Below are 16,188 nucleotides of genomic sequence, written 5' to 3' on the forward strand. Positions count from 1 at the left end.
TGGTAAGCTACATATATACCAATCAGCTCAACAAAGGGCATGCCACACCCTTAAATTGCACAGAATGCAAACAAGTCAAAAAACCAGACAATGTGAACTGAGGTCTAAGATGGCAGACATACAAGAAACAGAGGCATGTTCACACTAGCAAAAAAGAAGCAAGACAAAAATATATCTCATACCCTACCATAATTATATATAAATGTAAAGCAAAGTTGCATAATAAATATAGGGTACTTAGTGAACTATTTTTGATCAAAAAAAGTATACAAGCCGTCCCACCAGCGGCAAGGTGACCCTAAATTGGGACGGTACCTATACTGCCTATATTAAAAACCTTACTGTATATCAAAGTTGAAGTAATGCATATAAAAGGGTAGACAAATAGGACCGGGTCCCAACTCCAGACCACCTAGGCCCGTGGTAAGCTACATATATACCAATCAGCTCAACAAAGGGCATGCCACACCCTTAAATTGCACAGAATGCAAACAAGTCAAAAAACCAGACAATGTGAACTGAGGTCTAAGATGGCAGACATACAAGAAACAGAGGCATGTTCACACTAGCAAAAAAGAAGCAAGACAAAAATATATCTCATACCCTACCATAATTATATATAAATGTAAAGCAAAGTTGCATAATAAATATAGGGTACTTAGTGAACTATTTTTGATCAAAAAAAGTATACAAGCCGTCCCACCAGCGGCAAGGTGACCCTAAATTGGGACGGTACCTATACTGCCTATATTAAAAACCTTACTGTATATCAAAGTTGAAGTAATGCATATAAAAGGGTAGACAAATAGGACCGGGTCCCAACTCCAGACCACCTAGGCCCGTGGTAAGCTACATATATACCAATCAGCTCAACAAAGGGCATGCCACACCCTTAAATTGCACAGAATGCAAACAAGTCAAAAAACCAGACAATGTGAACTGAGGTCTAAGATGGCAGACATACAAGAAACAGAGGCATGTTCACACTAGCAAAAAAGAAGCAAGACAAAAATATATCTCATACCCTACCATAATTATATATAAATGTAAAGCAAAGTTGCATAATAAATATAGGGTACTTAGTGAACTATTTTTGATCAAAAAAAGTATACAAGCCGTCCCACCAGCGGCAAGGTGACCCTAAATTGGGACGGTACCTATACTGCCTATATTAAAAACCTTACTGTATATCAAAGTTGAAGTAATGCATATAAAAGGGTAGACAAATAGGACCGGGTCCCAACTCCAGACCACCTAGGCCCGTGGTAAGCTACATATATACCAATCAGCTCAACAAAGGGCATGCCACACCCTTAAATTGCACAGAATGCAAACAAGTCAAAAAACCAGACAATGTGAACTGAGGTCTAAGATGGCAGACATACAAGAAACAGAGGCATGTTCACACTAGCAAAAAAGAAGCAAGACAAAAATATATCTCATACCCTACCATAATTATATATAAATGTAAAGCAAAGTTGCATAATAAATATAGGGTACTTAGTGAACTATTTTTGATCAAAAAAAGTATACAAGCCGTCCCACCAGCGGCAAGGTGACCCTAAATTGGGACGGTACCTATACTGCCTATATTAAAAACCTTACTGTATATCAAAGTTGAAGTAATGCATATAAAAGGGTAGACAAATAGGACCGGGTCCCAACTCCAGACCACCTAGGCCCGTGGTAAGCTACATATATACCAATCAGCTCAACAAAGGGCATGCCACACCCTTAAATTGCACAGAATGCAAACAAGTCAAAAAACCAGACAATGTGAACTGAGGTCTAAGATGGCAGACATACAAGAAACAGAGGCATGTTCACACTAGCAAAAAAGAAGCAAGACAAAAATATATCTCATACCCCACCATAATTATATATAAATGTAAAGCAAAATTGCATAATAAATATAGGGTACTTAGTGAACTATTTTTGATCAAAAAAAGTATACAAGCCGTCCCACCAGCGGCAAGGTGACCCTAAATTGGGACGGTACCTATACTGCCTATATTAAAAACCTTACTGTATATCAAACCTTAAAGGTTTTTAATATAGGCAGTATAGGTACCGTCCCAATTTAGGGTCACCTTGCCGCTGGTGGGACGGCTTGTATACTTTTTTTGATCAAAAATAGTTCACTAAGTACCCTATATTTATTATGCAACTTTGCTTTACATTTATATATAATTATGGTAGGGTATGAGATATATTTTTGTCTTGCTTCTTTTTTGCTAGTGTGAACATGCCTCTGTTTCTTGTATGTCTGCCATCTTAGACCTCAGTTCACATTGTCTGGTTTTTTGACTTGTTTGCATTCTGTGCAATTTAAGGGTGTGGCATGCCCTTTGTTGAGCTGATTGGTATATATGTAGCTTACCACGGGCCTAGGTGGTCTGGAGTTGGGACCCGGTCCTATTTGTCTACCCTTTTATATGCATTACTTCAACTTTGATATACAGTAAGGTTTTTAATATAGGCAGTATAGGTACCGTCCCAATTTAGGGTCACCTTGCCGCTGGTGGGACGGCTTGTATACTTTTTTTGATCAAAAATAGTTCACTAAGTACCCTATATTTATTATGCAACTTTGCTTTACATTTATATATAATTATGGTAGGGTATGAGATATATTTTTGTCTTGCTTCTTTTTTGCTAGTGTGAACATGCCTCTGTTTCTTGTATGTCTGCCATCTTAGACCTCAGTTCACATTGTCTGGTTTTTTGACTTGTTTGCATTCTGTGCAATTTAAGGGTGTGGCATGCCCTTTGTTGAGCTGATTGGTATATATGTAGCTTACCACGGGCCTAGGTGGTCTGGAGTTGGGACCCGGTCCTATTTGTCTACCCTTTTATATGCATTACTTCAACTTTGATATACAGTAAGGTTTTTAATATAGGCAGTATAGGTACCGTCCCAATTTAGGGTCACCTTGCCGCTGGTGGGACGGCTTGTATACTTTTTTTGATCAAAAATAGTTCACTAAGTACCCTATATTTATTATGCAACTTTGCTTTACATTTATATATAATTATGGTAGGGTATGAGATATATTTTTGTCTTGCTTCTTTTTTGCTAGTGTGAACATGCCTCTGTTTCTTGTATGTCTGCCATCTTAGACCTCAGTTCACATTGTCTGGTTTTTTGACTTGTTTGCATTCTGTGCAATTTAAGGGTGTGGCATGCCCTTTGTTGAGCTGATTGGTATATATGTAGCTTACCACGGGCCTAGGTGGTCTGGAGTTGGGACCCGGTCCTATTTGTCTACCCTTTTATATGCATTACTTCAACTTTGATATACAGTAAGGTTTTTAATATAGGCAGTATAGGTACCGTCCCAATTTAGGGTCACCTTGCCGCTGGTGGGACGGCTTGTATACTTTTTTTGATCAAAAATAGTTCACTAAGTACCCTATATTTATTATGCAACTTTGCTTTACATTTATATATAATTATGGTAGGGTATGAGATATATTTTTGTCTTGCTTCTTTTTTGCTAGTGTGAACATGCCTCTGTTTCTTGTATGTCTGCCATCTTAGACCTCAGTTCACATTGTCTGGTTTTTTGACTTGTTTGCATTCTGTGCAATTTAAGGGTGTGGCATGCCCTTTGTTGAGCTGATTGGTATATATGTAGCTTACCACGGGCCTAGGTGGTCTGGAGTTGGGACCCGGTCCTATTTGTCTACCCTTTTATATGCATTACTTCAACTTTGATATACAGTAAGGTTTTTAATATAGGCAGTATAGGTACCGTCCCAATTTAGGGTCACCTTGCCGCTGGTGGGACGGCTTGTATACTTTTTTTGATCAAAAATAGTTCACTAAGTACCCTATATTTATTATGCAACTTTGCTTTACATTTATATATAATTATGGTAGGGTATGAGATATATTTTTGTCTTGCTTCTTTTTTGCTAGTGTGAACATGCCTCTGTTTCTTGTATGTCTGCCATCTTAGACCTCAGTTCACATTGTCTGGTTTTTTGACTTGTTTGCATTCTGTGCAATTTAAGGGTGTGGCATGCCCTTTGTTGAGCTGATTGGTATATATGTAGCTTACCACGGGCCTAGGTGGTCTGGAGTTGGGACCCGGTCCTATTTGTCTACCCTTTTATATGCATTACTTCAACTTTGATATACAGTAAGGTTTTTAATATAGGCAGTATAGGTACCGTCCCAATTTAGGGTCACCTTGCCGCTGGTGGGACGGCTTGTATACTTTTTTTGATCAAAAATAGTTCACTAAGTACCCTATATTTATTATGCAACTTTGCTTTACATTTATATATAATTATGGTAGGGTATGAGATATACTTTTGTCTTGCTTCTTTTTTGCTAGTGTGAACATGCCTCTGTTTCTTGTATGTCTGCCATCTTAGACCTCAGTTCACATTGTCTGGTTTTTTGACTTGTTTGCATTCTGTGCAATTTAAGGGTGTGGCATGCCCTTTGTTGAGCTGATTGGTATATATGTAGCTTACCACGGGCCTAGGTGGTCTGGAGTTGGGACCCGGTCCTATTTGTCTACCCTTTTATATGCATTACTTCAACTTTGATATACAGTAAGGTTTTTAATATAGACAGTATAGGTACCGTCCCAATTTAGGGTCACCTTGCCGCTGGTGGGACGGCTTGTATACTTTTTTTGATCAAAAATAGTTCACTAAGTACCCTATATTTATTATGCAACTTTGCTTTACATTTATATATAATTATGGTAGGGTATGAGATATATTTTTGTCTTGCTTCTTTTTTGCTTCTTAAATTTTAGTAGTGAATCACTCATTACAACATCATGCGGCAGAGAGTTCCATAGCCTCACTGTTCTTACAGTGAAGAATCGGCGTCTAAGATCATGATTAAACCTTCTTTCCTCCAGACGTAGAAGATGCCCCCTTGTCACAGTCTCAGAGTAAAGATCAGTAGAAAGGTTTTTGTACTGTCCCCTCATATATTTGTACATAGTAATAAGATCACCCTAAGCCTTTGTTTTTCCAAACGAAATAACCCCAAGTGTAATAACCTGTCTTGGCATTGCCGACCCCCATTCCTCTAATAACCTTGGTCGCTCTTCTCTGCACCCGCTCTAGTTCAGCTATGTCTTTCTTATACACCGGAGACCAGAAATGTACACAGTATACTAAGTGCGGTCGCACTAGTGACTTGTATAGAGGTAAAATTATGTTCTCCTCATGAGCATCTATGCCTCTTTTAATGCATCCCATTATGTTATTTGCATTTGCAGCAGCTGCCTGACACTAGCCACCAAAGGTGAGCTTGTCGTCCACCAATACACCCAGGTCTTTTTCAGTTACAGTTTTGTCCAGTGCTTTACAATTAAGCACATAATTATACATTTTATTTCCTCTGCCCAAGTGCATTACCTTACATTTATCCCCATTAAAGCTCATTTGCCATTTATCAGCCCAAGCTTCTAGTTTACATAGATCCTCCTGTAATATAAAATTGTCCTTCTCTGTATTGATTACCCTGCAGAGTTTAGTGTCATCTCCAAATATTGAAATATTACTCTGTATGCCCCCTACAAGGTCATTAATAAATATGTTAGAAAGAAGCGGGACCAATACTGACCCTTGTGGTACCCCACTGTTAACTGTGACCCAGTCTGAGTATGTTCCATTAATAACCACCCTTTGTTTCCGATCACTGAGCCAGTTCTTAACCCACTTGCATATATTTTCCCCTATCCCCATTGTTCTCATTTTATGTATCAACCTTTTCTGTGGAACCGTATCAAAAGCTTTTGAAAAGTCCATATACACAACATCCACTGCATTTCCTTGATCCAGTCCGGAACTTACCACTTCATAAAAGCTGATCAGATTAGTTTGACAGGAACGGTCCCTCGTAAACCCATGTTGATATTGGGTCATGAGGTTATTCTTCTTCAGATACTCTAGTATAGCATCTCTTAGGAAACCCTCCAGGATTTTACTCACAGTAGAGGTTAAGATTACTGGCCTATAATTTCTAAGTTCAGCGTTTGTCCCCTTTTTGAATATTGGCACCACATTGCTATACGCCAGTCCTGTGGTACAGACCCTGTTATTATGGAATCTTTAAAGATTAATAATAATGGTCTATCTATGACGTTACTTAATTCCTTCAGTACTCGCGGGTGTATCCCATCCGGGCCCGGGGATTTGTCAACTTTAGTGATTTTTAGACGCCGCCGTACTTCCTGCTGGGTTAAGCAAGTGACATTTAATGGAGAATTTTTGTCACCACTGATCATGTTTTCTGTCATGTGACTTTCTTTTGTAAATACTGTTGAAAAAAAAACCATTTAGCATATTGGCTTTTTCCTCATCCTCATCCACCATTTCACCCAGACTATTTTTAAGGGGGCCAACACTATCAGTTTTTAGTTTCTTACTATTTATGTAATTAAAGAATATTTTGGGATTATTTTTACTTTCTTTGGCAATGAGTCTCTCAGCCTCAATCTTTGCTGCCTTGATTTGGTTTTTACAGAATTTATTTAATTTTCTGTATTTATTTAATGCGTCATCACTACCTACTTGCTTTAGTTCTCTAAATGCTTTCTTTTTGTCACTTATTGCACCCCTTACAGCTCTATTTAGCCATAGTGGTTTCCTCCTATTTCTAGCATGTTTATTCCCATAGGGTATATACAGTGCCTACAAGTAGTATTCAACCCCCTGCAGATTTAGCTGGTTTGATAAGATGCAAATAAGTTAGAGCCTTCAAACTGCAAATGAGAGTAGGTTTTATGAACAGAAGCATAAATCTTACAAACCAAAAAGTTATGTTGCTCAGTTGAATTTTATTAAATTTTAAACATAAAAGTGTGGGTCAATTATTATACAACCCCTATGTTTAATATTTTGTGGAATATCCCTTGTTTGCAATTACAGCTAATAATCGTCTTTTATAAGACCTGATCAGGCCGGCACAGGTCTGTGGAGTTATCTTGGCCCACTCCTCCATGCAGATCTTCTCCAAGTTATCTAGGTTCTTTGGGTGTCTCATGTGGACTTTATTCTTGAGCTCCTTCCACAAGTTTTCAATTGGGTTAAGGTCAGGAGACTGACTAGGCCACTCCAACACCTTGACTTTTTCCCTCTTGAACCAGGCCTTGGTTTTCTTGGCTGTGTGCTTTGGGTCGTTGTCTTGTTGGAAGATGAAATTACGACCCATCTTAAGATCCTTGATGGAGGAGCGGAGGTTCTTGGCCAAAATCTCCAGGTAGGCCGTGCTATCCATCTTCCCATGGATGCGGACCAGATGGCCAGGCCCCTTGGCTGAGAAACAGCCCCACAGCATGATGCTGCCACCACCATGCTTGACTGTAGGGATGGTATTCTTGGGGTCGTATGTAGTGCCATCCTGTCTCCAAACGTCACGTGTGTGGTTGGCACCAAAGATCTCGATCTTGGTCTCATCAGACCATAGAACCTTGAACCAGTCTGTCTCAGAGTCCTCCAAGTGATCATGAGCAAACTAGACGAGCCTTGACATGACGCTTTGAAAGTAAAGGTACCATACAGGCTCGTCTGGAACGGAGACCATTGCGGTGGAGTACGTTACTTATGGTATTGACTGAAACCAATGTCCCCACTGCCATGAGATCTTCCCGGAGCTCCTTCCTTGTTGTCCTTGGGTTAGCCTTGACTCTTCGGACAAGCCTGGCCTCGGCACGGGAGGACACTTTCAAAGGCTGTCCAGGCCGTGGAAGGCTAACAGTAGTTCCATAAGCCTTCCACTTACGGATGATGCTCCCAACAGTGGAGACAGGTAGGCCCAACTCCTTGGAAAGGGTTTTGTACCCCTTGCCAGCCTTGTGACCCTCCACGATCTTGTCTCTGATGGCCTTGAAATGCTCCTTTGTCTTTCCCATGTTGACCATGTCTGAGTGCTGTTCACAAGTTTGGGGAGGGTCTTAAATAGTCAGAAAAGGCTGGCATAAGAGATCTTTAATCCACACATGTGAAGCTCATTATTCTTGGTGCCTGAACTACTTCTTAATACTTTAGGGTGACCAAACAGAATTCTTGTGGTTTGAGGGGTTGAATAATAAATGACACTCTGAATTAACTTTTAACGTTTTTAAAAAAAAACAAACAAAAAAAAAATTTGCTGCAGTGCATTTCCCACTTCCAGGCTGATCTACAGTACAAATGTCACAATGCCAAGTTAATTCCGCATGTGTCAACCAGCTAAATCTGCAGGGGGTTGAATACTACTTGTAGGCACTGTATTGTGCACAGGTCCTATTCAGGAAGCTAATAAATGTTTCCCATTTGCTTTGTGTAGTTTTATGTCTCAGGATATCGTCCCAGTTTATTGCACTAAGATCATCTCTCAACAGTGGGAAATTTGCCTTCCTGAAGTTTAGTGTCCTTGTAACCCCTGTACTACACATCTTATTAAAGGATACATGAAAGCTTATTATTTTGTGATCACCATTACCCAAGTGACCCCCAACTCGTATATTTTATATGCAATCTGGCCTGTTGGTTAATATTAGGTCTAGCAGTGAACCCCCTTCTTGTTGGGTCCTGAACCAGTTGTGAAAGGTAATTGTCTATCATAGTTGTCAAAAACCTATTACCTTTGCTGGAACTACAGGTTTCTGTTCCCCAGTGTATTTCAGGGTAGTTAAAGCCACCCATAATAATGACTTCTCCTTCAGTCGCTGCTTCATCTATTTGCTTCATGAGGATATTCTCCGCTGCTTCCATTATTTTTGGAGACTTATAACAAACCCCTATCAGTAATTTATTATTTTATCCCCCTCCCCTTATCTCCACCCACAGGGACTCTACATTTTCAAGTTATCAGAATTATGGAACTTGAGCTATTCCATATTTCGTATCGGTGCCGGGTGTCCTGGGACCCTCTATTAAATTCGCTTTTTTGTCCTGGGAAGCAAGCTTCAACAGCTTCATGTAAATAAAAAACTCGGTGTCTAATCATCCCCTGCCGCTGCCAGGGAGAAAGACCCTCTAATTTTAATCAGGTTATAGCTTTACATGTCACTTCTGCTGTAGGTGATAATTTGCAGAGGTGCAAGAACATAGAACAGTTTTGGGTGGAGGAGAATGTTGTGGTCTAGAGGCAAAAAGGCGATCACATGATTGTAATGCAGCCGGACTACACGACCAATAAAGTAGCCACAGCCGGTGACTGAGAATAATCTGTAACTTCTGGGTATTTAGTGGTTACTACTCACCTGGGTAGTCATATGTAGGAATCTCCTCTTTACACCGCTCATCACCCCTCACACCTGTCTGTGTAGTATAAATATGGGTCAGATCTTCACCCTGAAACAAATATTGTAAAAGTCACAGACAGATGGAGAAGTCACGTCTATTATCAGCTCTAATCCTGCCATCTCCGCTCTTCTCAATACACAAGTATAAAACATATAATACTGGTGGATAAAACAAGACTGAGCACAAGACCTTCACAGCAGTCTACACATCATAGGGGAGATCTCATGACACCTTCTCTCCATCTACCTGATGATCCTGAAGGACATTGGGATCTTCTTCTTTACAGTCCTGTGGAAGAAGAGGACGGGGACATCTCTCTGGTGTTGTCCTCTTACTGGATATAACTGGAGAAAATACATACAGGGACTGAATTCATGTTTTACACAGATAATTATAGGCTGTGTATATTTAGTCCTGTCTATTACCTGGTGATGTGAGGGGCTGGGGAACGTCCATCAGGATGTCTTTGTGCAAATCTTTGTGTCCTTCTAAATACTCCCACTCCTCCATGGAGAAATAGACAGCGACATCCTGACATCTTATAGGAACCTGACACATACAATGATACAGTCATCCCCCTGATCCTTTCATAGCGTTACTGTATCATGTCCCAGTAGTGTCACCTCTCCAGTCAGCAGCTCAATCATCTTGTAGAGGAGTTCTAGGATCTTCTGGTCATTGATGTCCTCATGCATCAGGGGCAGAGGTGGAGGCCCCGTGATTGGGCTCAGGGGTCGTTCCCATCCCTCAGACACAGGGTCCTGACAGTGCTCACTAGAGGTCTCCTTCACTACTGTGTAATCCTGGTTATGGAGAGAGACATTAATAAATCTCACTAAAAACATTTCCAGAGTACTCCCCTCTCCAGTTCAGTAAATCGGTTATTCCCATAGACAAGAATGATGTAATGTGACGTCATCAGAATCTCTCACCTCTCCAGTAAGCCGGAAGAGGATCTCTAGGGTGAGGTGTAATATCCTCTCCGCCATCTTGTCTCTGTCCATATTTATCTTTAATGGGTCAATAAGGAAAATTCTCTTATCTAGAAGATCTTCACTGAGAGGATCCGATATTGTAGGGACCTGAATGAGAATGAGGTTTACTTCTTTACAACTAGTAATAAAACCTATATATTTTAGGCTACAGACAACAAGCAGTTCCTCGGAGTCCGCAGCTAAACACGTTTTCTCATAGACTCATCTTCCATTATGCTAATTCTCGTCTCATTTACTGACACTGGAATCAGCATTAGCAATACTGCAGGAGATATTCATTACACGTGATATGAGAAATAACTACTTCATGATGAGGACACCTTCATCTTCTACTACGTCTCTAGAAACATATTTGGCCAGAGTCCGTCACTGACTACATCACCACCGGCTGTCTATATGAATGTTTCCGGTCTTTCCCGAACTGTAATCTTCTATCACGTTAGATTACATGTCCAATTCACACGAAGTTTGAAGCATTTATAAAAGCTTTTTTGTTTGCACATACACCACTGACAGAAATGATTTGATACCAAAGTCTCCATGTACAGTATTTTATGGGATTTATTTCTGGCCTTAGGCTTTCCTACATTACAAAACCCCCAGAAAAAGAGCAGATATTAATATGTTTAAAAAAAATTGGCACCAACAATTCTAGTAAAAAGAAAAGAACATGCAAAAAGCATAAGACACAATTTGTTATTTTTGAAAAATTTACTCTTTTGGGAACCAGAACATAAACGTACACCTCACGGATGGCACAGGTGCGGCTGCAACAAAAACCCTGGCAGTTTAGCCACTTGTTGCTGTCAAAAGCAAACATGGCATCTAAAAAGGTTTGACAGAGTTCGGCGGAATGCCCCTCCTCCCCCAAGTACTTGATGTTATGGGGCTGCCTAGCTACTACGATATTTAAATGCCTAATAATGATGTCTGGGCCTCCATTATACAACAGTCTGTTAGGCTGGGCCAGAGGCAGCATTCAATGTTACATTTTAATGCCCCCATACACATTAGACTACAGTTGCATTAAAGCACTGATTTCAGGGGTGGGGGGTGGGGGGGTTTGGTCAACTATATAATGTATTTGGGGGTCTCCCGACAGATGATGTCAGGGCAGAGAATGATCTGGCATCCTGAATTTCAGAGGCTAATCCAGAAGCTAGAATATTTGTGTGTATGGGGGAGTTGGGAGAGATAGCCATCTGCCAAATGACCATTCAGCCAACACTTATCTCATGTGTATGATGTGTCAGGGTAAAAAAAAGAATATATATATATTTTTCCACTTTTATACGCTTTGCTTATGTACTAACCACCATTTTGTGTCCTATAACAATAAGCTTTCCTTGCTACGTGTTACTTAGATCGAAACTTATGCTAAGATGGTGCCAGTATCAGCCAAGCACCTGTTTCAGAGAAATGAAACCAAAACATCAACTGACTGTTGTCTGCCCAGAGACTGAGTTAAGGAGTCGTGGACCAATCAGGAGTGGCTGGATACTAGACATTTATGGCTTACCCCGCCCCGAACACTCTCTTTCCCCTCCCCATTACGTAGTGTATTTAAGTTTGTGCATGCGGAAATAAAGACAGAACATTGCTGAGATCGTGGCTTGCCAGTAGCCTTCTGAGCATGCTCTGAGTTTGAACCAGCTTGTTGTCTGACTCATTCTTTGAATGGTTGACCCATGCTCATAGCCTTAATTTGGAGTGACTGGAGGACGAGTGGAATGTCGCTACGACCCCGACAAATGGCGCCCAACGTGGGGCGTGGCTAGCGGTACGCCGCCCTCCCGGACCCATATTGCTGACTTCCCTGGTGGTGACCGCGGCGGCTGAATTTGAGGCCTGATCAACCTCCATCGAACACGGTAAGTCGAGATGTATTTTATATGTCTCACTTGCCTGTATGTCAGCCGCAGCGGTTCCTGTGGGATTATCAGTTTGGATCTGGGTGGGTGACCGGTCGAGTGGTGAGACCTTGGGCGTCCCGCGCCACGTCCCGTACCAGCAACTGTGAGACCGAGTGACGTCGCATGCCTGCGCGTTCTCGTGTGCACACCACCTCCTCCTCCCCCGGTCACTGTACTTTTCTTAGATAGTTGCCTCCCGTGACTGATAGTCGATTCCATGCCATCCTTGAATTGAAGTGTAAGGGAGAAAGAATCTGTGACGAATTGAGGAGTGCTCTTCGTCTACCACAGAGACTGCTGTAAAGTCAAGGTTAGGAAAGGAGATAGATTGAGGTGTCTCTCTATCTCATCAGTGTATTGAGGTGTGCTCTACACTGACGGTTAGGAAAGGAGATAGATTGAGGTGTCTCTCTATCTCATCAGTGTATTGAGGTGTGCTCTACACTGACGGGTGGCGACCTGTGGACTGCACCAGTGATCTGAGTCGCGACAGATCATTGCATTCTATAAGAAAATGTTGCGTATGTTCAAATCTGAAAGACCTGGCAAGATGCCGGATGGTGCAGTGGGAGTCATCCAATTAGTAGAGTCACGGGAAAGCAAGGAGGCTGTTAAGAATGTTAGGAATTTGTATAAAATGATAAGTTTACCCAGTACGGGCAGACTTCAGCCTTCAGTGTAGAAGGAATGCGTAACAAAAAAAAAAAAAAAAAAAAAGGGAAGTTGAGTGATGAAGGATTCCTGCACCAGAAGTAGATGGTGCGGGGGGGGGGGAACAGAGAATGCCGAGCCTTTGTTCGGATACATGAAAGCTGCAGAATGTGATTTGTTATGTGACCCTAAATTGGCCGTAACCCCGTTGATGCCTGTCACTACACCGAGCCCTCAGCCACCACCCTATAATGGCGCCGACGCCAAATCATCGGAAGGATGGACGTGTCGTATGTGTGGAGAGCAGAACCCGCCCTGGGCGGAGTTCTGCTGTGTCTGTGGGGCGGGCTGCCCATGGCACGATGCACAGCCTGCCTCCAAGAACAATCCCACTCCCACTCCAACTCCTCCCTCCAACGGCCATTTTACGACACCTTTTCCTGCCCCCAAGAACAATCCCACTCCCACTCCAACTCCTCCCTCCAACGGCCATCTTACTACACCTTTTACTTGTTGTGGGAGGCCCGGAAAGCCCCAATCCGGCCTATATCCACTACTAGATCTGTCCGGTGCTTATTACCAGCCGCCAGCACGGGTGGAAAAGCCCGCAGTCCCAGAGCACCCATCTGAAACTAATGTGATACCCTCTGCTCCAGTCCACGATGCTGAGGCGCTCCCTCTGTTCCCCATAGGGGTCGCCCATAATCCTGGGGATATCCTCAACTCCCCAGAATTTCAGGCCAGACTGCTCTCCCTCCGCCAACATACTGTTACTCAAGACGATAATGAGCCAGATGAGGGATGGGCTCAAGATACTCCAGCCCCCCCCCCCCGTTTTATCCCATACGTCTCCTATGGCATCCTCCACCCCACATCCATTACCCATACTCCGGCCCTTGCTCCAAGTAACTGCTGAAAGAACACCACCCCCCAGCCCCTCAGAAGTCTGGGACCCCTACCGCTCCTGGAATCTAGTAGACCCATCAGGACGCCCTGTCACTCTGTCAATAGGCTATGGTGACATCCTTACACATCGGGTGGGGGCCATAGTCAACCCTGCAAACACCCGTATGAGCCATGCTGGAGGATTGGCTCGTAAAATTGCCCTTGCTGCTGGTTCTACTCTGGCTACAGAATGCCAGGCTCACTTAGCCGAAAACGGAGAGCTTTCAAAAGGCCATGGATTCCACAAAAGCAGGATCCCTTAGTACATATGAATCCGGCCTAGAATACATGAAACAGTTAAAAGCCTGGGCTCAGGATCGCTTGTCAGATCAAGCTGGGTCTGTACAAGATGTTCAACAAGACCCTGATGAATCTGTGGAAAGATATGCTGCAAGACTCAGCATGCATTTTGAGGATCTCGGATACAGTCCTCACGTCAAGACGCAGGCCGCCCTGTTGGTTCAGGCCCTAGTAGATGGCCTACAAGACGCCCTCAGAGATGAGGTTCTGAGGGTACGCCCCGAGATCCGTTCTTCTTCTTTTAACGACGCGGTGGACATTGTCAAAGCTTTCCAAAAAGCCATGCTAAAAATGGAAAAGGATACTAAGCCAAAGAAGAAAGCCGCTCCTGCCATGGTATATCAAGCTCAAGAAAGCTACCCACCCCCTGGCAACCAACATGGAATCAAGTGGGTAATGGTTAAAGGCACAGGTGATGATACTTCTCCCACATATAGAAAACAAGACAGAAGAAATGACAGGGGGCCACCTAGAGACAAGAGATAATCTCGTGATTCTGAAGGACGCATACTGTGTTGGGAATGTGGTAGCCCTAATCACATTCTCAGAGACTGTCCAACCCGCAGACAATACCATGACCGCTCGTTTCATGACGGTCCACGCAATCATGGACCTTCCCGTGAACCATCTCACCCACGCCAATGACGGCCCGGTCAACCAGTGTCCACTTTCCCGGCTACGCACCCCACGGCCGCCTGTGGGACCGTCACTTTACAGGTGGACCATCAACCATTGAAGTTCCTAGTGGACACTGGGGCGGCCACATCTGTCATTTCTTCCTCACAGTTCCCTCACTCTCTGTGGTCCAGCGGGCCAGAGGACGTTGGCCTCCTGCAGGTTCCCCCGGTCCAAGTACACCTCAAGCCTGGACATAGGTACCCACGGTTGCCACAATACCCCCTCAAGGCGGCACAAGAACAAAGCTTGGGTACCCAAATCGCTTCCCTCCTGGAGTCAGGAGTCCTTGTTAGATGTGTATCTCCATGCAATACACCACTCTTTCCTGTAAAGAAGAAAACCGCTCCGGGAGAGCCTCCAAGATACCGGTTGGTTCAGGATCTCAGAGCCGTCAATGCAGCTACCATTTTAGAAACTCCAGTGGTACCCAACCCAAACACCCTCTTGTCTCAGGTGCCTCCAACGGCCACCTTGTTTACGGTGTTAGATCTGGCCAACGCCTTCTTCAGTATACCCTTGCATGAAGATTCGTGGTTTCTTTTTGCATTACCTTTCAAGGAGCACAGCTTACATGGACCAGGACTCCACAAGGAGCCCAGAACTCTCCTAACCAATTCATTCATTCTATGAAGTCTATTCTGGAGCCATGGGTTCAAGATAACCCTCAGGTCACTCTTCTACAATATGTGGATAATCTTTTACTCTGCGGCACTGAAGAAAATTTGCCAGAGATGTCAACATCCCTTCTCTGGTTTCTTCACTCAGCTAACTGTAAGGTCTCGAAAGGCAAAGTCCAATGGTGTCTGCCCAAGGTCATTTTCCTCGGACATTGTATACAACAAGGTGCTAGACATCTGACTGAAGAAAGAAAACAAGCCATCATGGATATCACCTTCCCAACCACCTACTCCGCTATGCAGACTTTCCTTGGCCTCATCACTTACTGCAGGCAATGGATCCCGGATGCCTCAAAGCCTATGCAACCCCTGTGTGACTGTCTTAAGGACGAAGGCTCCGTCTGGCTTCATGCTGAAGATCCACGTGTCTCTCACCAACGCAGACTATGTTTTGACCGCCTTAAACAGGCTGTTGTCTCTGCCCCGGCCTTGGGCTTACCAGACTATACTCAGCCATTTCACCTCTTTGTCTCTGAATCGGAAGGTCATGCCTCTGGAGTTCTAGCACAACGCTATGATCATAAGTATCGGCCTTTAGGCTACTACTCAGCCCGCCTGGACCCTGTCGCTCGAACTGCCCCCACGTGCCTTAAGGCGGTCCACGCTGCTCACATCCTCCTTGACAAGTCAGCTGATATCGTCCTTGGACATGATCTAGTTATACAGGCTGGCCATGATCTCTCGGCTGTTCTGCAACAAACATCTCCGAAACATCTAACCAACCAAAGACACCTGCGGCTGCAGTGTTCCCTATTGTTGCCCTCC

The 16,188-nt window shown here is 43.3% G+C and overlaps 1 protein-coding gene across 1 annotated transcript in view; it reads right to left on the reverse strand.

The window, feature by feature from the left end:
• LOC141270525 (uncharacterized) overlaps nucleotides 1–16,188 on the reverse strand; it is a 100,709-nt gene that overhangs the window by 27,456 nt on the left and 57,065 nt on the right. The window contains exons 2-6 of the mRNA XM_073680559.1: nucleotides 10,197–10,346; nucleotides 9,888–10,067; nucleotides 9,690–9,813; nucleotides 9,511–9,608; nucleotides 9,222–9,312 (exon numbers count right to left, since the gene is read on the reverse strand). Coding sequence (XP_073536660.1) covers nucleotides 9,222–9,312; nucleotides 9,511–9,608; nucleotides 9,690–9,813; nucleotides 9,888–10,067; nucleotides 10,197–10,268 — 565 coding nt within the window. The 5' untranslated portion in view covers nucleotides 10,269–10,346. The remainder of the gene's footprint in view (nucleotides 1–9,221; nucleotides 9,313–9,510; nucleotides 9,609–9,689; nucleotides 9,814–9,887; nucleotides 10,068–10,196; nucleotides 10,347–16,188) is intronic.

Source organism: Phyllobates terribilis, unplaced genomic scaffold (genome assembly GCF_046119375.1).
Source record: "Phyllobates terribilis strain yellow unplaced genomic scaffold, ASM4611937v1 Scaffold_5__5_contigs__length_657084704, whole genome shotgun sequence".
Lineage (NCBI taxonomy): Eukaryota > Metazoa > Chordata > Amphibia > Anura > Dendrobatidae > Phyllobates > Phyllobates terribilis.